Below are 24,686 nucleotides of genomic sequence, written 5' to 3'. Positions count from 1 at the left end.
TTGTTCAGGCCAGAAAGCCTGTGACTAGAAAGATTTACCACAAAATTTGGAAAAAATATATCTGTTGGTGTGAATCTAAAGGATTCCCTTGGGACAAGGTTAAGATTACTAGGATTCTATCCTTCCTTCAAGAAGGATTGGAAAAAGGATTATCTGCAAGTTCCCTGAAGGGACAGATTTCTGCCTTGTCGGTATTACTTCACAAAAAGCTGGCAGCTGTGCCAGATGTTCAAGCCTTTGTTCAGGCTCTGGTTAGAATCAAGCCTGTTTACAAACCTTTGACTCCTCCTTGGAGTCTCAATTTAGTTCTTTCAGTTCTTCAGGGGGTTCCGTTTGAACCCTTACATTCCGTTGATATTAAGTTATTATCTTGGAAAGTTTTGTTTTTAGTTGCGATTTCTTCTGCTAGAAGAGTCTCAGAATTATCTGCTCTGCAGTGTTCTCCTCCTTATCTGGTGTTCCATGCAGATAAGGTGGTTTTACGTACTAAACCTGGTTTTCTTCCAAAAGTTGTTTCTAACAAAAACATTAACCAGGAGATTATCGTACCTTCTCTGTGTCCAAAACCAGTTTCAAAGAAGGAACGTTTGTTGCACAATTTGGATGTTGTTCGCGCTCTAAAATTCTATTTAGATGCTACAAAGGATTTTAGACAAACATCTTCCTTGTTTGTTGTTTATTCAGGTAAAAGGAGAGGTCAAAAAGCAACTTCTACCTCTCTCTCTTTTTGGATTAAAAGCATCATCAGATTGGCTTACGAGACTGCCGGACGGCAGCCTCCCGAAAGAATCACAGCTCATTCCACTAGGGCTGTGGCTTCCACATGGGCCTTCAAGAACGAGGCTTCTGTTGATCAGATATGTAGGGCAGCGACTTGGTCTTCACTGCACACTTTTACCAAATTTTACAAGTTTGATACTTTTGCTTCTTCTGAGGCTATTTTTGGGAGAAAGGTTTTGCAAGCCGTGGTGCCTTCCATTTAGGTGACCTGATTTGCTCCCTCCCTTCATCCGTGTCCTAAAGCTTTGGTATTGGTTCCCACAAGTAAGGATGACGCCGTGGACCGGACACACCTATGTTGGAGAAAACAGAATTTATGTTTACCTGATAAATTTCTTTCTCCAACGGTGTGTCCGGTCCACGGCCCGCCCTGGTTTTTTTAATCAGGTCTGATATTTTATTTTCTTTAACTACAGTCACCACGGTACCATATGGTTTCTCCTATGCAAATATTCCTCCTTAACGTCGGTCGAATGACTGGGGTAGGCGGAGCCTAGGAGGGATCATGTGACCAGCTTTGCTGGGCTCTTTGCCATTTCCTGTTGGGGAAGAGAATATCCCACAAGTAAGGATGACGCCGTGGACCGGACACACCGTTGGAGAAAGAAATTTATCAGGTAAACATAAATTCTGTTTTTTGTCATATTCTACTGATAATGTGACTTGCTGATTATTGTTATTAAGTATTTGTACAAATTCTATGAGTTTGGACTCACCCCCCTTCCATATGCACAGAATGTCATCTATATATCTATGCCAGGACACCAGGTCTGCACCAAATTCTTGATTATGCCATATATGAGTCGTCTCAAAATAGTCCATGTAAATATTGGCATAACTTGGAGCAAACCTGGTGCCCATGGCAGTCCCACAAATCTGTAAATAGTAGTTCCCATTGAACCAAAAAAAGTTGTGATATAGAATAAATTCTATGGCTCTAAATATGAAATCTAGTAATTTTGGTGATAAATCTTTATCTTCTGATAGTTTCCATTTAACTGCCTCAATCCCTTTTTTGTGATCAATTATGGTATACAAAGAAGTCACGTCCATGGTGACCCAAAAGTAATTTTCTTGCCAGGGTATATTTTGTATCATTTGTAAAACATGTTTGGTATCTTTTAAATGAGATCTTGCCTTCTGTGCATAGGGTTGGAGAAAAAAATCTATGAATGCTGACAAGTTTGAACTTAAAGAATCTATCCTACTAATAATCACCAAAATTACTAGATTTCATACTTAGAGCCATAGAATTTATTCTATATCACAACTTTTTTTGGTTCAATGGGAACTACTATTTACAGATTTGTGGGACTGCCATGGGCACCAGGTTTGCACCAAGTTATGCCAATATTTACATGGACTATTTTGAGACAACTCATATATGGCATAATCAAGAATTTGGTGCAGACCTGGTGTCCTGGCATAGATATATAGATGACATTCTGTGCATATGGAAGGGGGGTGAGTCCAAACTCATAGAATTTGTACAAATACTTAATAACAATCAGCAAGTCACATTATCAGTAGAATGACAAAAAAGAAATACATTTTTTAGATTTAACTCTTTACACTATAGATGAAAAAATCCACAGCAAAACATACTTTAAGAAGTGTGACACTAACACCTACATTAGACATGATAGCTGCCACCATCCTAACTGGCTAAAGTCAGTACCAAAAAGCCAATTCCTATGAATACGCAGGAACTGCAGCAATATAGATGATTACGAACAACAATCAAGAATACTCAAAGAAAGATTCATACAAAAGGGATATGACCATAGAGCTTTAGAAAAAGAAAGAAAAGAAGTTGGAAATAAAATAAGATCAACCCTGTTAGAAAACAAACACAAAAATGAGACCTCATTTAATAATAATTTCCCTAAATTTGTGACCACATTTAATGTAGAACATCATACAATCAAAAAAATTATACAAAAGCACTGGCACATTATAAAGGAGGATGAATATCTAGGACCTATAATTCCAGCTAAGCCCACAGTTATCTTCAGAAAAGGACAAAATTTGATTCTTCACTTGCGGCAAATGCAAAGGTTGTAACTACACCAGAAGAACACACAAAACATTTGACTCCACAGTTACGGGAAAAAAATTTGAAATAAAAGAATTCACTACTTGCAAAAGTAAAAATGTGATATATTTGTTGCAATGTGGCTGCAAAATCCAGTATTTAGGACAAACGTCCAGATTTTTAAAAACAAGAATCATGGAACATCAAAATAAAATAGAAAAGAATCATGATGACCACGGAGTGCCGCTACACTGCAACAATTGTGAACATTTCACAAAAGAATCCTTTCTATGGATAGGAGTTGAGAAGGTTGAACTTCATTGGAGGGGTGGTAATCTGGCAAAACAACTAGACCAAAGAGAATTAAAATGGATACATACACTTAGAACATATGCCCAATGGGGTCTAAATAAGGACACAAAAATTGCTGCCTTTGTCTAAAAAACTCTTAACATATGAAAGGGGGGGCAAAATAAATGATAAATTCAAAAGGTGAAAATATGGGGCCTAAATAAATCAGTAACATTTTTTGTTCTTGTTGAGGTGAATAAGAGTATAAGGACACACACAAAAAAAAAGAAGCTGTTTTTGTCTTAAAAACCTTCAACATATGAAAGGGGGGCAAAATAGATGGTAATCTATAATGTGTTCCTAAGAAAAATTGGGGCCCGAATAAACCAGTAAAATTTGTGTAAAGTGAATACTGAAAAACATTAGTACATGAAAGGGGGCAAAATAAACATGTATTTATACAGACAGTTCATGTTATATCATCACACTTAATGTTTATATATACACATATTGTACAAAAGAATATAATTCTCACACTTAATTTCAAGAAATTATATGCAACACACAAGTCGCTGAGTCAATATTTAACATTCAATAAGTATAGAAGTCTATTTATAATATGAATGTTTAATTATGAAAAGTATCTATTCCAACTTATAACAAACTTCTAAGTGGCAATTTATTCTACCTCCTCTAAATATTTGGATAAGCAGAATTCATATAAGAAACTTTGTATCTGTGAATAACACTTATGTCTTTTTATTTTGAGAAAATCAGAAACTGTTTTTCATTGGACATTCGATAACATGTGATACCCACTGACATATCAGACCTGAATGGGAACCTAAAATAGAGAATTACCTGAAAGGGAACTACAAAACATCACTATACCAGAAACTGAATCTCATTGGATAACCTATAACATGTGATCTTTACTGACATACCGGACCTGAAAGGGAACTACAAAACCGGCAAAACTGATGATATCTACAGAAATTTTATATTTTAAAACAAACTTATAGTTTCTAATATAATTAATGTTGTTTTTTATGTTTTTTTAGATGTTTATTTTAAATTTACAATTGAAATTTTGAATCGGGTGTAAACCTGCTCTTCTCCAATGGGGAAGCAGGTAGCGTAACTGACATGTATTTAAAGGCCGCCTGTGCAGCAGAAAGGTATGCTTTGGTTTGTAAAGCACTTTTATTGCTCTTGAGAAAGACGGCTGGGACCGTTGAAACGCTTTTGCGTTGAGCCAAATAAAGACAAACTTTTTTACTGAATCTGTGATATTGTCTTTTCATATTGGGAAGGAGCCGGTAACCTGCAATATACACTGTGAGTAGATATTCACCTTTGTATGGTGTATTGTCTGATACTTCAGCACCACTATTTTGCACCTAGAGTTATACAACCGAGAAAGGAAAGGAAGATACCAACGACTGATACAAGCTGAACCAGCGCCTCCAGCTAGCACACCTGATATATTCACACAGACCTTGGGAGAGACTGTGGGACGGCTGCGGTTCACCAGAAGGGGAAAGTATTAATACATATTATACACCTGTTTGCATGTTCTTAAGGATATATCTGGAGAGACTAAAGGGGGAGGGGGAGGAGATATCAGGAGAGAATAAAGGGGGAGGGGGAGAAGATATCAGGAGAGAATAAACGGGGAGGGAAGAAATCAAATGCAAGAGAAACATCTAATTACAATTTTCACATGTCTTGAACATACGGTAAAGGTTTTATGCAGGCTAGTGAGGTAATCCATAGTATAGGTGCAATTCTGGAAAATTGTGTGTAAGCAAAGTAAGAGGAGGAGAGAAGTAGATTATGGGCAAAGTGTGGGGTTGGGATTGTATTTGCAGACAAGAGCAGAGCTATGGCAGGTTTTGTTTGTGAGGACTATGCATGTTCGCCTTAAAGGGACACTGAACCCAAATTTTTTATTTTGTGATTCAGATAGAACATGCAATTTTAAGCAATTTTCTAATTTACTCCTATTAATTTTTCTTCGTTCTCTTCCTATCTTTATTTGAAAAAAAGGCATAAGCTTTTTTTGGTTTGGTCCCTGGACAGCTCTTGTTTATTGGTCGGTTAAATTAATTCACCAATTGGCAAGAACAACCCAGGTTGTTCACCAAAAATAGGCCGGCATCTAAATTCTACATTCTTGCTTTTCAAATAAAAATACCAAGAGAATGAATACATTTTGATAATAGGAGTAAATTAGAAAGTTGCTTACATTTGCATGCTCTATCTGAATCACAAAAGAAAAAAATTGAGTTCAGTGTCCCTTTAAGAATAAAATTCAGAATCATAAACCAAACTAAAGCCAGTAGTGCTGTATATGTGGAGTGACGGCTAAGGAAGATGAGTCTAGCAGAAGCATCATTATGTATTGCAGTACTTTATATATACTACGTATATTAAAGTCAAAATTATACATCCATGATTTAGAGCATGCAATTTTAAAACTTTCCAATTTACTTATATTCTCTAATTAAACTCTTTTTCTTAGTATCCTTAGTTGAAAAACATAGTTGGGTAGACTCAGGGACAGCAACACACTACTGGGAGCTAGCTGGTGATTGGTAACTGCACATATGTGACTTATTGGCTCACCAGATGTGTTCTCCCAGTAGCTTAATGCTGCCAAGATAATTAAGCAAATTTGATAATAGAAGTAAATTGGAAAGTTGTTTAATATTGTATGCTTAATCTCAATCATTAAAGAAAAAAAATGTTTCCCTTTTAAATGTTTTATAGACTTTTAAAACTAACATTTTGCAGCAAATGTTTCAGGCTTTTGGAAATACAGAGCAATCTAGGAACACACCAACTTAAAACACATTTATTATAAAGGAATGCTCAACCAAACTCTTTTAGATGTAAAATAATAACTTTGATTCTCTTAAACACAGGAGTCTTCTGTGGTACAGGCTGTTCAGAAGTTAAAAGCTCTTTGTGTCGCCCTTGATACATTGGAGTTGAGACCGGTTAACGGAGATGGCAGATCACAGCAGGAACTCTGTACACTAAAAGCAGCTTGCTCAGCGGGGGACATAAAATCCAAAATATTGCAAGCCTGGGGCCTTATTCTGCAAGCTAACCATCAGGATGCAGTCAATACTGGTAACTTTACTGATTGGAAAACAATTTGAAGGGGCTGAGATATTGTGGATGAATGTAGTGGTGCTGGTTTTCATGAATATTACTTGCACAGAAATTCCAATAGTGCTCCTTCATCAGACACTACTTAAATTAGACTGGAATTTATTTTAACTTATCAGATGAGGAATAACAAATATAGGAATTTCTCAAATTCTTAGAAAGAAGTATTCTTAAAAGAAGAGACATGGAAGTCAAACTTTTATAATTCAGATAGGGCGTACAGTTAAAAAAATAAATAAAAAAATCCAGCTTCTATTATGAAATTTTAACTTTTTTGTATCATTTGTTGAAACTTAGCTGCTTCTCTTGAGAGCATACTGAGGTAGGCTTAAAGGGATAGTAAAGTTCAAATTAAACTTTCATGATTCAGATAAGGCATGTCAGTTTAAACAACTTTCTAATTTACTTTTATCATCAAATTTTGCTTTTTTTCTCTTGGTATTCTTAGTTGAAAGCTAAACCAGGTAGGCTCATATGCTAATTTCTAATCCCTTAAATGCCACCTCTTTTCTGAATGCATTTGACAGTTTTTCACAGCTAGAGGGTGTTAGTTCATGTGTTTTATATAGATAACATTGTGCTCACACACTTGAAGTTATTAAAGAGTCATCACTAATTGACTGAAATGCAAGTCTGTCAAAAGATCTGAGATAAGGAGGCAGTCAGCAGAAGCTTAGATACAAGGTAATCACAGAGGTAAAAAGTATATTTCTATAACCGTGTTGGTTATGCAAAACTGGGGAATGGTAAATAAAGGGATTATCTTTTTAAATAATAACTTTTTGGTGTTTACTATCCCTTTAATAATTTATAATTTGTTATACATGTCGTATTAATATTATGGATGACTAACAGAGAGAGGGGCTAAAGGTATGCAAAAAGCCACACACTTTTTTGGTCTTCCAGTTTTTATGGTGTCAATTGCAGTAGTGTAATACATGTAGCTAGGATAATAGGCCCAATGAGAAACATCACAAAAAGGCCTATGCATCTACCCTCTGTTGAGGGATTAACTGCCTAAGTAAAGTACTGTAGGAGCTAAGCACATAGTAAGCTAAACACAGTAATGCAAAATGATGTGTTATAATGAATAGGTGCATGTTGTTTTTGCTTTACAATATGCTTTGTGTGTAAATTACAGTATGCACTTGGTTGATTTCCCTAGTAACAATTGTACCAAAGTACTGGTACAATCCAATGTCTAGAATGTGTTTCTCTCCTCTGGCAGCTGTTAACCCTCTAACCCTGATTCTCTCTGAAAGGCAAGGGCTATCCCTTTGAGGGTGTCACTCCACACTGGCAACATTTTAAATGTTCGTTTTGTTAACAACTTTTTCCCTGTGTAATTATGGTAAGATATAAAATATTTTTTGTTTTGGGCAGGTACAATAGTAATTTGGGAACAGTTTATTTTACTTTTTCTCTTTTTTTAATTTTATTATTTTTATCATCTAAATACATAACTTTATTTTTTAATCCTATGAACGGTTTCTCCTGCTGATTTTTAGTTTAACTATTTGTACAATCCTTTGCCATTACAGATAATTTGATTGCATCTATAGAATCTCAATGTGCTGATTTAAAGAGGCTTGAAGTTGTTTTTTGTCCTACTGAGATTCCTCAAGACGACTCTTCTGCTACACAAATCAGCATAGAAGAATTAACCTTGATTTCAAGTAAAGTTCAGATGTGGCCTGGCATGGAGTATCTGATGCTAATGTGGCAATATAAGGTCACTGCTGATCTGCTGGCTCACTTTTATTATGCAAGGTGAGAAAATGCAAAGCAGTAGTTTTAAGATTGTCTTACCAATATTTATTGTATCTAGTAAACCACTATTTATTAATTTCATTAGTGTGACCTGAAAGATTACTTTCTATCCTGTAGTCATTTGTTTTTATTTAAAGGGACTTATGGTAATTTTTTTTCTGTTTCATGTGTTTTGTGTTTGTTTTCTTTCTAATGACATGGTAAATCCACGGATCATCATAATTACTGTTGGGAATATCACTCCTGGCCAGCAGGAGGAGGCAAAGAGCACCACAGCAAAGCTGTTAAATATCAGTCCCCCTACCCACGACCCCCAGTCATTCTTTTTGCCTGTGCAAGAAGGTGGTCAAGTTTTAGTTGTCTGAAGATTCTTTAATCAAGAGGTTTTTGTTTTTCAAAGCAAAACAGGTTGTTCTGTTTTTTATTAGGGTTTAGCTGTGTTCCTCGTCAGTCTCTAAAGTAGAGCTGTTGTGGCTTTTAAGCACTTGGAAACTAGTGGGGTTTATTTCTCACTGTGCCTTCCATTTATGGTTGCTGCCCTGTCCTGAAAGCCTGATTAGCTTTAGTCAGTCTTTCATTCGTGTTCCACAGGTATATGGGGGGGAGGATGCCTTCTCATATCTGTGAACTGCCCTGCTGCCGGACAGATTGGAAGTCAGGTAAGTTCCTGTTTTTTTATTTCTTAGAGCTTAAGAAGTTTAAGGCACTTTTCTGTTCTACTTGGGGCCGGAATTCCTATGTGGGGATTTTCCTTGGCAGTATGTGGGGAACACTGGGTGACGCTGTGTTGAGGAGAGGCTCTGTGTACTTTGCAGCGATGTTGCTGCGTGTGTGTTATTTGCTTGTTACCGGCTTTTCTTTCATGTAATTAGCAAGAGTCCATGAGCTAGTGACGTATGGGATATACATTCCTACCAGGAGGGGCAAAGTTTCCCAAACCTCAAAATAACTACAAATACACCCCTCACCACACCCACAAATCAGTTTTACAAACTTTGCCTCCTATGGAGGTGGTGAAGTAAGTTTGTGCTAGATTCTACGTTGATATGCGCTCCGCAGCAGGTTGGAGCCCGGTTTTCCTCTCAGCGTGCAGTGAATGTCAGAGGGATGTGAGGAGAGTATTGCCTATTTGAATTCAATGATCTCCTTCTACGGGGTCTATTTCATAGGTTCTCTGTTATCGGTCGTAGAGATTCATCTCTTACCTCCCTTTTCAGATCGACGATATACTCTTATATATATATACCATTACCTCTGCTGATTTTCGTTTCAGTACTGGTTTGGCTTTCTACAACATGTAGATGAGTGTCCTGGGGTAAGTAAGTCTTATTTTCTGTGACACTCTAAGCTATGGTTGGGCACTTTTTTATAAAGTTCTAAATATATGTATTCAAACATTTATTTGCCTTGACTCAGGATGTTCAACATTCCTTATTTCAGACAGTCAGTTTCATATTTGGGATAATGCATTTGAATCAATCATTTTTTTCTTACCTTAAAATTTGACTTTTTCCCTGTGGGCTGTTAGGCTCGCGGGGGCTGAAAATGCTTCATTTTATTGCGTCATTCTTGGCGCGGATTTTTTTGGCGCAAAATTTTTTTCTGTTTCCGGTGTCATACGTGTCGCCGGAGGTTGCGTCATTTTTGACGTTCTTTTGCGCCAAAAGTGTCGGCGTTCCGGATGTGGCGTCATTTTTTTGGCGCCAAATAATGTGGGCGTCTTATCTGGCGCTAAAGAAAAAAAATAAAAAAAAAATATGGGCGTCACTTTTGTCTCCACATTATTTAAGTCTCATTATTTATTGCTTCTGGTTGCTAGAAGCTTGTTCACTGGCATTTTTTTCCCATTCCTGAAACTGTCATTTAAGGAATTTGATTAATTTTGCTTTATATGTTGTTGTTTTTTTCTATTACATATTGCAAGATGTCCCACGTTGCAACTGAGTCAGAAGATACTTCTGGAAAATCGCTGCCTGGTGCTGGAGCTACCAAAGCTAAGTGTATCTGCTGTAAACTTTTGGTAGCTATTCCTCCAGCTATTGTTTATATTGAATGTCATGACAAACTTGTTAATGCAGATAATATTTCCTTTAGTAAAGTTCCATTACCTGTTGCTGTTCCGTCAACATCTAATACTCAGAGTGTTCCTGATAACATTAGAGATTTTGTTTCTAAATCCATTAAGAAGGCTATGTCTGTTATTCCTCCTTCTAGTAAACATAAAAAGTCTTTTAAAACTTCTCATTGTTCAGATGAATTTTTAAATGAACATCATCATTCTGATTCTGATAGTGGTTCTTCTGGTTCAGAGGATTCTGTCTCAGAGGTTGATGCTGATAAATCTTCATATTTATTTAAAATGGAATTTATTTGTTCTTTACTTAAAGAAGTCCTAATTGCATTAGAAATTGAGGATTCTGGTCCTCTTGATACTAAATCTAAACGTTTAGATAAGGTTTTTAAATCTCCTGTAGTTATTCCAGAAGTTTTTTCCTGTTCCTGGTGCTATTTCTGAAGTAATTTCCAGGGAATGGAATAATTTGGGTAATTCATTTACTCCTTCTAAACGTTTTAAGCAATTATATCCTGTGCCATCTGACAGATTAGAGTTTTGGGACAAAATCCCTAAGGTTGATGGGGCTGTCTCTACTCTTGCTAAGCGCACTTCTATTCCTACGGCAGATGGTACTTCCTTTAAGGATCCTTTAGATAGGAAAATTGAATCCTTTCTAAGAAAAGCTTATTTGTGTTCAGGTAATCTTCTTAGACCTGCTATATCTTTGGGGGATGTTGCTGCAGCTTCAACTTTTTGGTTGGAAGCTTTAGCGCAACAAGTAACAGATCATAATTCTCATAGCATTATTATTCTGCTTCAACATGCTAATAATTTTATTTGTGATGCCATCTTTGATATCATTAGCGTTGATGTCAGGTATATGTCTCTAGCTATTTTAGCTAGAAGAGCTTTATGGCTTAAAACTTGGAATGCTGATATGTCTTCTAAGTCTACTCTGCTTTCCCTTTCTTTCCAGGGTAATAAATTATTTGGTTCTCAGTTGGATTCTATTATCTCAACTGTTACTGGAGGGAAAGGAACTTTTTTACCACAGGATAAAAAGTCTAAAGGTAAATTCAGGTCTAATAATCGTTTTCGTTCCTTTCGTCACAACAAGGAACAAAAGCCTGATCCTTCATCCTCAGGAGCGGTATCAGTTTGGAAACCATCTCCAGTCTGGAATAAATCCAAGCCTTTTAGAAAATCAAAGCCAGCTCCTAAGTCCACATGAAGGTGCGGCCCTCATTCCAGCTCAGCTGGTAGGGGGCAGATTGCGTTTTTTCAAAGAAATTTGGATCAATTCGGTTCACAATCTTTGGATTCAGAACATTGTTTCAGAAGGGTACAGAATTGGTTTCAAGATAAGACCTCCTGCAAAGAGATTTTTTCTTTCCCGTGTCCCAGTAAATCCAGCGAAGGCTCAAGCATTTCTGAAATGTGTTTTAGATCTAGAGTTGGCTGGAGTAATTATGCCAGTTCCAGTTCTGGAACAGGGGCTGGGGTTTTATTCAAATCTCTTCATTGTACCAAAGAAGGAGAATTCCTTCAGACCAGTTCTGGATCTAAAAATATTGAATCATTATGTAAGGATACCAACATTCAAAATGGTAACTGTAAGGACTATCCTGTCTTTTGTTCAGCAAGGGCATTATATGTCTACAATAGATTTACAGGATGCATATCTGCATATTCCGATTCATCCAGATCACTATCAGTTTCTGAGATTCTCTTTCCTAGACAAGCATTACCAGTTTTTGGCTCTGCCGTTTGGCCTAGCAACAGCTCCAAGAATTTTTACAAAGGTTCTCGGTGCCCTTCTGTCTGTAATCAGAGAACAGGGTATTGTGGTATTTCCTTATTTGGACGATATCTTGGTACTTGCTCAGTCTTTACATTTAGCAGAATCTCATACGAATCGACTTGTGTTGTTTCTTCAAGATCATGGTTGGAGGATCAATTTACTAAAGAGTTCATTGATTCCTCAGACAAGGGTAACCTTTTTGGGTTTCCAGATAGATTCAGTGTCCATGACTCTATCTTTGACAGACAAGAGACGTCTAAAATTGATATCAGCTTGTCGAAACCTTCAGTCACAATCATTCCCTTCGGTAGCCTTATGCATGGAAATTCTAGGTCTTATGACTGCTGCATCGGACGCGATCCCCTTTGCTCGTTTTCACATGCGACCTCTTCAGCTCTGTATGCTGAACCAATGGTGCAGGGATTACACAAAGATATCTCAATTAATATCTTTAAAACCGATTGTACGACACTCTGACGTGGTGGACAGATCACCATCGTTTAGTTCAGGGGGCTTCTTTTGTTCTTACGACCTGGACTGTAATTTCAACAGATGCAAGTCTTACAGGTTGGGGAGCTGTGTGGGGGTCTCTGACGGCACAAGGGGTTTGGGAATCTCAGGAGGTGAGATTACTGATCAATATTTTGGAACTCTGTGCAATTTTCAGAGCTCTTCAGTCTTGGCCTCTTCTAAAGAGAGAATCGTTCATTTGTTTTCAGACAGACAATGTCACATCTGTGGCATACATCAATCATCAAGGAGGGACTCACAGTCCTCTAGCTATGAAAGAAGTATCTCGAATTCTGGTTTGGGCGGAATCCAGCTCCTGTCTAATTTCTGCAGTCCATATCCCAGGCATAGACAATTGGGAAGCGGATTATCTGTCGCCAAACGTTGCATCCTGGCGAATGGTCTCTTCACCCAGAGGTATTTCTTCAGATTGTTCAAATGTGGGGACTTCCAGAAATAGATCTGATGGCCTCTCATCTAAACAAGAAACTTCCCAGGTATCTGTCCAGATCCAGGGATCCTCAAGCGGAAGCAGTGGATGCATTGTCACTTCCTTGGAAGTATCATCCTGCCTATATCTTTCCACCTCTAGTTCTTCTTCCAAGAGTGATCTCCAAGATTCTGAAGGAATGCTAGTTTGTTCTGCTGGTAGCTCCAGCATGGCCTCACAGGTTTTGGTATGCGGATCTTGTCCGGGTGGCTTCTTGCCAACCATGGACTCTTCCGTTAAGACCAGACCTTCTGTCGCAAGGTCCTTTCTTCCATCAGGATCTCAAATCCTTAAATTTAAAGGTATGGAGATTGAACGCTTGATTCTTAGTCAAAGAGGTTTCTCTGACTCTGTGATTAATACTATGTTACAGGCTCGTAAATCTGTATCTAGGGAGATATATTATAGAGTCTGGAAGACTTATATTTCTTGGTGTCTTTCTCATCATTTTTCCTGGCATTCTTTTAGAATTCCGAGAATTTTACAGTTTCTTCAGGATGGTTTGGATAAAGGTTTGTCTGCAAGTTCCTTGAAAGGACAAATCTCTGCTCTTTCTGTTCTTTTTCACAGAAAGATTGCTAATCTTCCTGATATTCATTGTTTTGTACAAGCTTTGGTTCGTATAAAACCTGTTATTAAATCAATTTCTCCTCCTTGGAGTTTGAATTTGGTTCTGAGGGCTCTTCAAGCTCCTCCGTTTGAACCTATGCATTCATTGGACATTAAATTACTTTCTTGGAAAGTTTTGTTCCTTTTGGCCATCTCTTCTGCCAGAAGAGTTTCTGAATTATCTGCTCTTTCTTGGGAATCTCCTTTTCTGATTTTTCACCAGGATAAGGCGGTGTTGCAAACTTCTTTTGAGTTTTTACCTAAGGTTGTGAATTCCAACAACATTAGTAGAGAAATTGTGGTTCCTTCATTATGTCCTAATCCTAAGAATTCTAAGGAGAAATCATTGCATTCTTTGGATGTAGTTAGAGCTTTGAAATATTATGTTGAAGCTACTAAGATTTTCCGAAAGACTTCTAGTCTATTTGTTATCTTTTCCGGTTCCAGGAAAGGTCAGAAGGCCTCTGCCATTTCTTTGGCATCTTGGTTGAAATCTTCAATTCATCATGCTTATGTCGAGTCGGGTAAAACTCCGCCTCAAAGGATTACAGCTCATTCTACTAGGTCAGTTTCTGCTTCCTGGGCGTTTAGGAATGAAGCTTCGGTTGATCAGATTTGCAAAGCAGCAACTTGGTCTTCTTTGCATACTTTTACTAAATTCTACCATTTTGATGTGTTTTCTTCTTCTGAAGCTGTTTTTGGTAGAAAAGTACTTCAGGCAGCTGTTTCAGTTTGAATCTTCTGCTTATATTTTCATTTTTTTTCATTATAAAATTTAAATTATTTTGGGTGTGGATTATTTTTCAGCGGAATTGGCTGTCTTTATTTTATCCCTCCCTCTCTAGTGACTCTTGCGTGGAAAGATCCACATCTTGGGTAGTCATTATCCCATACGTCACTAGCTCATGGACTCTTGCTAATTACATGAAAGAAAACATAATTTATGTAAGAACTTACCTGATAAATTCCTTTCTTTCATATTAGCAAGAGTCCATGAGGCCCACCCTTTTTGTGGTGGTTATAATTTTTTTGTATAAATTATTCCAATTCCTTATTATTTATGCTTTCGCACTTTTTTCTTATCACCCCACTTCTTGGCTATTTGTTAAACTGATTTGTGGGTGTGGTGAGGGGTGTATTTGTAGGCATTTTGAGGTTTGGGAAACTTTGCCCCTCCTGGTAGGAATGTATATCCCATACGTCACTAGCTCATGGACTCTTGCTAATATGAAAGAAAGGAATTTATCAGGTAAGTTCTTACTTAAATTATGTTTTTGTACAGTAATAGAGGCCGGTCTGTTAGATACGCCCACGAATAGGAGGGGCGGTTTTATGAGGCGGCAATTAAGTTGCGCGCCTTTCTGGAACTCACTCTGTTTGTTCTGGTCTGAATGGAGGTTGCTTGCGGCGTTTTCAGCTTAGAACGCCTTGGGCTGCATTGCGCTTCTGTTTTTCCTGGGTCCGGATTGTTAGGGAATATTCTCCTGTTACAGGAGGTCAGGTAGGCACCTCAGCAGGGTGTGTTGTGGTAAGGAGGCTGCCTGGAGGTTTTAGAGGTGCTTAGTTGGGTATTTTTTTTCCGTTTGGTGGTAAAACAGAATATTAGCAAAAAGAAAGTTTGTTCTTTTTAAAATTTAAAGGGACAGTGATGTTTTTTATTTTTAAATTCTAGGAAGCCAGTTTGATTTATTTTGGGTAAAGATGGATCAAGGGGCTTTGCAAGATGTTACATGTAGCTTATGCTTTGACTCTAATGTGGAACCTCCAATCCCTTTTTGTTCATCATGTATTGATAGGACATTACATTATAGGGATAGACTTTTTGATTCTGAGCCATCATTAGCTAAGGCGGATTCAGGGGGTCTCCTGTAAAGGATATGCCGCAGCTTTCTCCTCAAACATCCCATACTTCAGTGTCTACTCATGCTGTGCCCATTGTTTCTTCAGTTTCTCCAGTTGGGGTTTCCTTGCAGGACATTGTTACCCAGATATCTTCTGTGGTAACTGATGCCCTGGCAGCTTTTCCCATGCTACAGGGGAAGCGTAAAAAAGGTGGTGTAAGGTTTCAGTGAGTAAGGTGACTGAATCAGGTGTGGCTATGTCGAATTTTTCTTCCCATAGGTCTGAGGGGGAGGATTCTTCTATAGCGTCTGAGGGGGAAATCTCAGACAGTATAGTTCCTTATATCAAACTAGCTCCACCAACCAAAATAGGAAGAGTGGATAGGTGCGCCAAAAATAATATATGGATAGAGGTTTCAAAATATAACCCAAATCTAAAAATACTTAGATTAAAATCTGGAATAGAAAAAAACGAAACAAACCCCCCCCCCAAAAAACACACAATTAAAACACGATTAAAACACTATATATGTGATTAGACTAATAGAATGTCCAAAATATGGAATGTTATCCCTAGTAGGGGATTTGAGAGTGGTAGAAACTAATGTCTCTTTGTTCCTTCTTTAGCTAGTTTTTAGTCCCAAAATGTGTGGAAAGATAATTTGCTGGCAGCTCTTCATAAAGTGAGATGGCCACTCACTGCAATGGTAAACCTATATAAAAATAAACAAAGAAAAGGCGCCCATAGCGTAGTAGGTTAAAAAAATGAAAGGTATGATAGAAAGTGATAAGGGTGCACTCACATTTAGGAGAGCACTATAAAGTGCTGTACGGGCAGTCCAGAAGTTTTAGAGTATACCAGCTAACTCTCAGTGGCAACAGCTTATATGGTGTTATTTCTTCCTTTTGAATAAATAAAAAACAAACTACCATAGCGTAATATGTTTGTACATACAAATAAGTAGGATAGAAATATTCTACTCACATTTAGTGATGCACTGCCAAGTGCTATAAATGCAGGCCAGATATTCAGGAGTAGTCTGCTTAACTCCTTTCACTCTGTCAGGGACATCAGTAAGTAGTGTCTCAGTCTTTGGTGCAATAGGATCCAAACGATTGGCAAGGGTTTCTCAGTGTGATGATGATACCAAAAGCAAGGAATCCCATAAAAATGTGTATAAAACTCAGTTTTGATAAAAATAGAGTACTTTGGGGGGGCGGAGCCAACTGCCGAGGAAGAGAGACGCATCTCTTTAGAGCTCCGGGTGTCTGCTTAAATATTTTGTTATTTTAAACACAGTAAGAAACTCTATATTCAGCTCTACCATCCATTGAACTTTGAAGAGTGAGACGAACACTTTTTTTTTGGTTTGAGAAAAGTGATCTTGTATGCCACATTCATGCAAGAATCTTTCAGGCCTGTTGTGCTATCTATGTATAGTGGTACGCCATTTTAAAGTCTAACCGCGCTTAGTCACTTTCTCCGGAGATCTAACCATACTATATGCAATGGAGAAGCGAGTTATTCTCCTGTTACGTGACTTGATGCACACTATGGATGCCTATCAGGGTGAACTAGTAGCAGTACTGAGAACAGCTATGATGGGAAGCCGAGATATGCTGACAACTAGTGAGGCCCCAGAGCCAGCTGGAGGATACATACCGGACACGCCACGGGTGTGTTCCGATACACCTCAACGATCAGAGTTTGTGCACCGCGAAATGCATCCTCAGCCCTATATGATGGAGTTAACTGGGCTAACCGCACAAACAACTTTCCCGCAGCCTATTGCCGCTACACAGAAAGAAACAAGCTCTCAACAGTCAGCAATTGAGCTACTGTCTCCAATAACACTCACCGCCAGAAGTAACACAGCGGTCTTACCACTTACGCTTCAGCCAGGTCTTGTAAGCACATCGATGCTGGAATCCGTTTTAATGGACATAGATTTCTGGACTGAAGCGGGGCGGCACATTGATGCTTTGCTTGCCATTTGTGCTCTGTCATCCCCGTATGAGAAATACGCTGCAAGGGGGAGAGGAGACTGGACATCGGTCATGTCATTCCAGGCTGCCATATTGAAGCTGAAGCGATCACTTATCGCAGATACCGCTTTAGCCCAGGAACTAAAGATTACTAATCCCTCTGATGGAAATCCTCTTACTCGTTCTGGCATAGGGTAGAGCTTTATAAATTGGCTAGATATTGGGGAACTCATCCTGCTAGCGGTAATACCCTATAAACTGGACGTCTGACCACAAGTATTGAATGAGGTAATCTTTCCCTAATTGACATGATACACTGAAAAGTGATTATTGCCCGACCAGACTCAGTAATTTTCCCACTGCCACTACATCTTAGACATTTTTCGCCAAACCTTAGTAGAACTGTATGATAACACCCTAAGAGACGGCTTTGCAGCGAGTGATGAACTGTGGACTGCACTCTGAATCATCCTTTTAAGCCCCTGGGGCTGTCTGCTCATATCTTCACTGAGTTAATGCTGTTCTATTTGGGTTACATTAATAATAGCTCTTTATGTGATTGAAACTTCCTTGTAAGCGTTTTCATTTTGTCTATGATGTGTTGTTTCAAACAGTATGGTTTAACTAATTATATGTCCAAATATACAAAGCTTGATGGTATAGAGAGATCCAATACTGTTCAGGGAGGTTTTACATGACGACTGTTCCATAATCATACGACAGGAAAACTATGTAGACTAACCCTGACTGTTAATGACAAATAAGGTTCCACAGACTACAACTCTGAGACTAGACCAAAAATACTGTTTCATCCTAGTTACCTATGTTTTGCAGTTTAGGTTTGCTTTTCTATATTATCTAAAATGTCCACAGGTTTAGGTAGGATTGTTGGGCTATAAAAATTGATATTCACTCTGTCAGCCTAAATAAAACCTAGAAATGCCTTGTCTGGGATATGTCCACTGAAGTCTAATAATGTAAGCTGAATATTGTATATTTGAGGGCTCCTAGATAACCTGTGAAGGCCCTGTAACATATGCCACACATGCTATACCTTAGGGACATATGTATAATTTTATGTTTTTATCCTTCAGCATTTCGCAGTTTAGAGTTATCTGAGATGATGGCAATTATATATGTTTACATTTATGCTACATACATACTTATACCATGTCATGCATATAGGTGTAATTATCTAATTTTGCTAGAAGAGCCATAAGCCATAAGGATATCCTATACCCTTTACTAATCTTCTCTCTATAGACTATAGTTTTTACTGGATTAGCCACCTGATGTATGGATTATGGTTTCTAACCACAATATGTTCAGGGTCAACTCATGCAGTACTCTGGATAATAGGCTGAGAGCCTTCAGAGCACCTATATATGCTCTACACTGTATGCAATTCAACATATGGCACATGCCTCACATTTAAGAGCTGACTTCTAGATGTATGTTTAGTCTCTAGCCTATCCTTCCTATACACTTTCCTAGTCAGTTTAGCTCCACATTCTAGCAAAGCCTTCTGATAAGTTTCAAACGCTCATTAAAAAACATTAGAAAGCAGATATCAAAATTGGTCATGACTACATCATAATAAATGTGGCGCACCCTTTACTTTCATACTCCACCTCTCAGGTTGAATATTTTAGTATTTAGCTATAACTACTTCATATGAGGCTCATGTTTGCGTGTTAGAAAGCCTATTTACGCCTACTGCTCCATATACTCTTAATTATTATATTCTTCGAACCCCGCCTATCTGGCTTATATGAGGGAGGTCGTGCATTGTCTACCTGTCTAATTACCTATGTATTAAAATATAACAGGTACATGTACTAGGCCTGCCGGCTAGCTAAATTAATATACTTCTCATAGCCCAGAACTGCACACAGCATAATCTTGCTTATTTTGCCACACACTCCTGTGCATTTACTCCTTGATGTCATCCTATATATAGAGGGCAGTTTGATTCCTCCTCTCCCGACTGTTATATATGTTCTCTAGATGTTTAGTCTTAATGCAAAGCACACCTTATAAGGCTGTTATATTTCTATTCAGGCTGTCAGGTACACAGTAGTTTCTGGTGCGATGTTACATTCCACTTATATCTTACCTACCTGGTTATTTATACTCTTACAGAAACTGTCTCCATTGTGTCATGAGCCTCTACATCATAGTTAAGTATTTTATAGTTTGTAGTGACGAAGGACTGTATATATATATATGTTGTTTGTGCCTATCTCAGATTCTCTGAATTTATACTAAAAGAGATGGTAAAGATTTTATGTATATGTAATGCACATACCCTGACTTGAGATGTGTATGTTAGTATCAAATCTAAGCTGCTTTGTAAAATTACCCCTGAGTATATCATGCTCTCCCTATGTATACTCCTCCCTCCTATTCATTGGAATACTCCCCTACAGTACTAGTTATTTTCATATATATCCAGGCCTACTGGAACTAGTGTAAATGACTAGTCCCTAATGCCTATTAAGTGAACCAATTGAGACCTATTGGTAAGATGTCATTATACTTGGGTTGATGTGTGTCAGAGACTGGTTTTGAATTCCCGCCTATTTGTTTAACTTTACTATGGCTACAACCAGCATATCTCCTTCACCCCCTGTCCCATAATTTATATTTTGGCTAATTTTCATCTCTATTGTAACCCTTACTTATGGCTCCGCCCTCCCTCCCCCCCCCCCCCCCTATATTGCCCTATATTTGACAAGCGGTGCTTATCCGCTGAATTTTCTACCCCCCCCCCCCTATATTTCTGAAAATAAAAATCTCAGCAGATAATTTATTTTTTCCATTATACGTATGGGACCATAAGTGTCCAATACATTCGCTATCTTTCCTCTAGACAACATTTGCTTTTGCTGGTCCAAAGGAGGCCGCTCGCGCTTTTGAGGAAATAATTGAAGATTATAAACAATAAAAAATAAAAAAAAAGGAAAATAGAGGTTCTTAATATATACCTAGCTTACTACCACATTGTTATCTCATGTATAAGACTAATTAATGTAAATGTTACACTGATGTTGTATTTCTTCCTATGTTGTATGGTATTTTGCATATATTGTATTCACTAGCATAACCTCAATAAAAAAAAAATTCAAAAAAAAAATAGAGTACTTTAATATCAAAACAGCGACACGTTTCTCAGTGATACACTGTTTCATCAGGCTGGTATGATACCATGTGGTGCTCTTTGCCTCCTCCTGCTGGCCAGGAGTGATATTCCCAACAGTAATTATGATGATCAGTGGACTCACCATGTCAAGAAAGAAAGAAATTTATCAGGTAAGCATAAATTTTCTTTTTTGTTTTTTTTCCTTCTTAATATGAGTTGAGTCCACGGCTTCATTCCTTACTTGTGGGAATACAGAACCTGGCCACCAGGAGGAGGCAAAGACACTCCAGCCATAGGCTTAAATACCTCCCCCACTTCCCTCATATCCTAGTCATTCTTTGTCAGAATTTAAAAATTTAGTGTGCTCTACAATTTCTGAGATGGTGGTTATGCCGCCTCCTAGTAAGCGCAAATGACTGTCTGACGCACAACCTACGCTTAGTTTGTCTCGCAATTCTGAAGCCAAAAGGTTCAGATCAGCTAAACATCTTTAGATTTCAAACTGTCTTTTTCAGATTTGTCTTCTGAAGGGGAAGCAATTTCAGATGTTCTGAAGTCCGTCTGATACGGAATTCTACTTTTATGTTTAAGCTTAAACATCTTTCCGCTCTGCCAAGTGAGATTTTGTGTACTCTAGGTGTTCAGAATCTATCCCTCAGGAGGACAAGTCTGTCAAACCAGATATTTTCCAGTGCTTTTAAGCTTTATTTTAGCAGCTTTGCTTTAAAGCTTTAATTTGCAAGGCTTATTTGGTTGTGGGGAAAACTACTGTTCATTCCACTGGAGCAGTTGATACTTTTTGGGCTTTTCGTAACAAAGCTTCTATTGATCAGATTTGTAAGGCAGCTACTTGGTCATCTTTGCACACTTTTTCTAAGTTTTATCACTTTAATGTGAATGCTTCTCTTGATTCTGCATTTGTCAGGAAAGTTCTGCAGACCGTAGTGCCTGAATGGTAACATCCTGCCTTCAGTGTTTGTTCCAGAACTATTCATGGTGGACTCCATGGCTTGGGTATTGATTCCCACAATTGATTAATTTGTCATGATGGTGAAAGTCCCGCCCTTTCTCTTTGTTCAGGTGGTGCAGTACTTGTTTTGCACTTTCCCCCATTTTGTCTTTCCTGCTTTTCTTTTTTTCCCTCATCTACTTGGCTTTTTGTATGACTGTTGATCATTGGAAATGGGAGCGATTTAAAGCTCTATTGTGTTGGGATGTCTCTTGCTTCTACCTAGTGGTCAGGAGGGTAATATCCCCACACGTGATGACTCGTGGATTCTCATCATCATGAAAAATGTATTTATTAGGTAAGCATAAATTTAGTTAAATTATTTTAAAGCGCTCTCTTCCTGGATATCCTCAGAAAAGGTTGGATGCTCAAGAGGTGGCGTTATTGTGGAAGTTCTTTTGTTAAGAAGGTTTTTACTGCCATCTTTTTCTTGCACCAAAGAAGGGAAATACTTGGAAACCAGTTCTGCATCTCAAGCGTCTCAATTCTTTTCTGCAAATCAAGTCTTCAAAAAATAACCTGGAGAAATCAGTGGCTTTCTTGTCTGCAGACTTGCTGGGGAAATCAGTCAGTCCTTTCAGAAAATGTAATGGCAGTAGCTTATGTGAGTCATCAAGGGGGTACAAGAAGTGTTCTCTCCAGGAAGCAAAACATTTGTTTTCATGAGCTCAACAAATTTGTCTATCTTTGCAGTTCATCTTCCAGGTGCGACAACCTTTAAGCAGGCAAGCATTCAGTTCTTCTGGGAGAATGGCAGTTAAATCCCACAGTGTTCTTAGATTACATTCCAATTATAGACAAGCCAGAAATAGAACAGATGATCTACCAAAGTGCTCATCAGCTGGATCAGTTTTTTCAGTCTTTGTCCATCCGGAAATTTTCAGGCAACAGATACGTTATCCCAAAAATGGGATTTTAGCCTGGCATATGTGTTTTCTCCCTTTCCCCTCATCAAAGACAAGGCAAGAGTTTTTGCAGTTTTGCTTTGCTGGCCCATAAGGCCTTGGTTCTTTCCCTTGCTACTCAAACTGGCTGTGGATTATCCGGTTCTAATGGATCTCCTTTGTCAAGGGTTTAGTATTTCATCCGTATCCTCAATCTCTTACCCTCAGGGCATGGAGGCCGATTTTGTGAGAGGTTAGGGCTTTCAGAGAGCCTTATAGATTTTGTGCTTTGGGCCAGAAAGCCTTCTACCACTTCAATTTATCATAAAGATTTAATACTTTTGGTGCCTGGTGTAAAGACCTGAAACTATCTTTAGATCAAGTGTCAACTATTTCTCCAACATAGGTGTGTCCGGTCCACGGCGTCATCCTTACTTGTGGGATATTCTCCTCCCCAACAGGAAATGGCAAAGAGCCCAGCAAAGCTGGTCACATGATCCCTCCTAGGCTCCGCCTACCCCAGTCATTCTCTTTGCCGTTGTACAGGCAACATCTCCACGGAGATGGCTTAGAGTTTTTTAGTGTTTAACTGTAGTTTTTATTATTCAATCAAGAGTTTGTTATTTTAAAATAGTGCTGGTATGTACTATTTACTCTGAAACAGAAAAGAGATGAAGATTTCTGTTTGTAAGAGGAAAATGATTTTAGCAACCGTTACTAAAATCGATGGCTGTTTCCACACAGGACTGTTGAGAGGAATTAACTTCAGTTGGGGGAAACAGAGGGCAGACTTTTTGCTGCTTGAGGTATGACACATTTCTAACAAGACGATGTAATGCTGGAAGCTGTCATTTTCCCTATGGGATCCGGTAAGCCATTTTTATTACATGAAGAGAAAAAAAGGGCTTCACAAGGGCTTTTAAGACTGTAGACATTTTCTGGGCTAAAACGATTTATATATAAGCATATTTTATACTCCATAGCCTTGAGGAATTATTTTAATCTTGGGAACTATGTAAAATAACCGGCAGGCACTGTATTGGACACCTTATTCTCTAGGGGCTTTTCCCTAATCATAGGCAGAGTCTCATTTTCGCGCCTCTATTGCGCACTTGTTTTTGGGAAGCATGACATGCAGATGCATGTGTGAGGAGCTCTGATACATAGAAAAGACTTTCTGAAGGCGTCATTTGGTATCGTATTCCCCTTTGGGCTTGGTTGGGTCTCAGCAAAGCAGATACCAGGGACTGTATAGGGGTTAAATATAAAAACGGCTCCGGTTCCGTTATTTTAAGGGTTAAAGCTTCCAAATTTGGTGTGCAATACTTTTAAGGCTTTAAGACACTGTGGTGAAATTTTGGTGAATTTTGATCAATTCCTTCATACTTTTTCACATATGCAGTAATAAAGTGTGTTCAGTTTAAAATTTAAAGTGACAGTAACGGTTTTATTTTAAAACGTTTTTTGTACTTTGTTATCAAGTTTATGCCTGTTTAACATGTCTGAACTACCAGATAGACTGTGTTCTGTATGTGGGGAAGCCAAGGTTCCTTCTCATTTAAATAGATGTGATTTATGTGACACAAAATTTAGAGTAAATCATGCCCAAGATGATTCCTCAAGTGAGGGGAGTAAGCATGGTACTGCATCATCCCCTCCGTCTACACCAGTCTTGCCCACACAGGAGGCCCCTAGTACATCTAGTGCGCCAATACTCCTTACTATGCAACAATTAACGGCTGTAATGGATAATTCTATCAAAAACATTTTAGCCAAAATGCCCACTTATCAGCGAAAGCGCGACTGCTCTGTTTTAGAAAATACTGAAGAGCATGAGGACGCTGATGATATTGGTTCTGAAGTGCCCCTACACCAGTCTGAGGGGGCCAGGGAGGTTTTGTCTGAGGGAGAAATTTCAGATTCAGGGAAAATTTCTCAACAAGCTGAACCTGATGTGATTACATTTAAATTTAAATTGGAACATCTCCGCGCTCTGCTTAAGGAGGTGTTATCTACTCTGGATGATTGTGAGAATTTGGTCATTCCAGAGAAATTATGTAAAATGGACAAGTTCCTAGAGGTCCCGGGGCCCCCCGAAGCTTTTCCTATACCCAAGCGGGTGGCGGACATTGTAAATAAAGAATGGGATAGGCCCGGTATACCTTTCGTCCCTCCCCCCATATTTAAGAAATTGTTTCCTATGGTCGACCCCAGAAAGGACTTATGGCAGACAGTCCCCAAGGTCGAGGGGGCGGTTTCTACTCTAAACAAACGCACCACTATACCCATAGAAGATAGTTGTGCT

The 24,686-nt window shown here is 38.4% G+C and overlaps 1 protein-coding gene across 1 annotated transcript in view; it reads left to right on the top strand.

Annotated features, from left to right (window-relative positions):
• The window catches only part of MDN1 (midasin AAA ATPase 1), a 1,255,339-nt gene that overhangs the window by 861,850 nt on the left and 368,803 nt on the right, over positions 1-24,686 (top strand). The window contains 2 exon segments of the mRNA XM_053710546.1: positions 6,034-6,244; positions 7,825-8,053. Coding sequence (XP_053566521.1) covers positions 6,034-6,244; positions 7,825-8,053 — 440 coding nt within the window.

This window comes from Bombina bombina, chromosome 4 (assembly GCF_027579735.1).
Source record: "Bombina bombina isolate aBomBom1 chromosome 4, aBomBom1.pri, whole genome shotgun sequence".
NCBI lineage: Eukaryota > Metazoa > Chordata > Amphibia > Anura > Bombinatoridae > Bombina > Bombina bombina.
The sequence above is the reverse complement of the archived record's forward strand: the minus strand, read 5'-3'. Positions and strand labels throughout refer to the sequence as shown.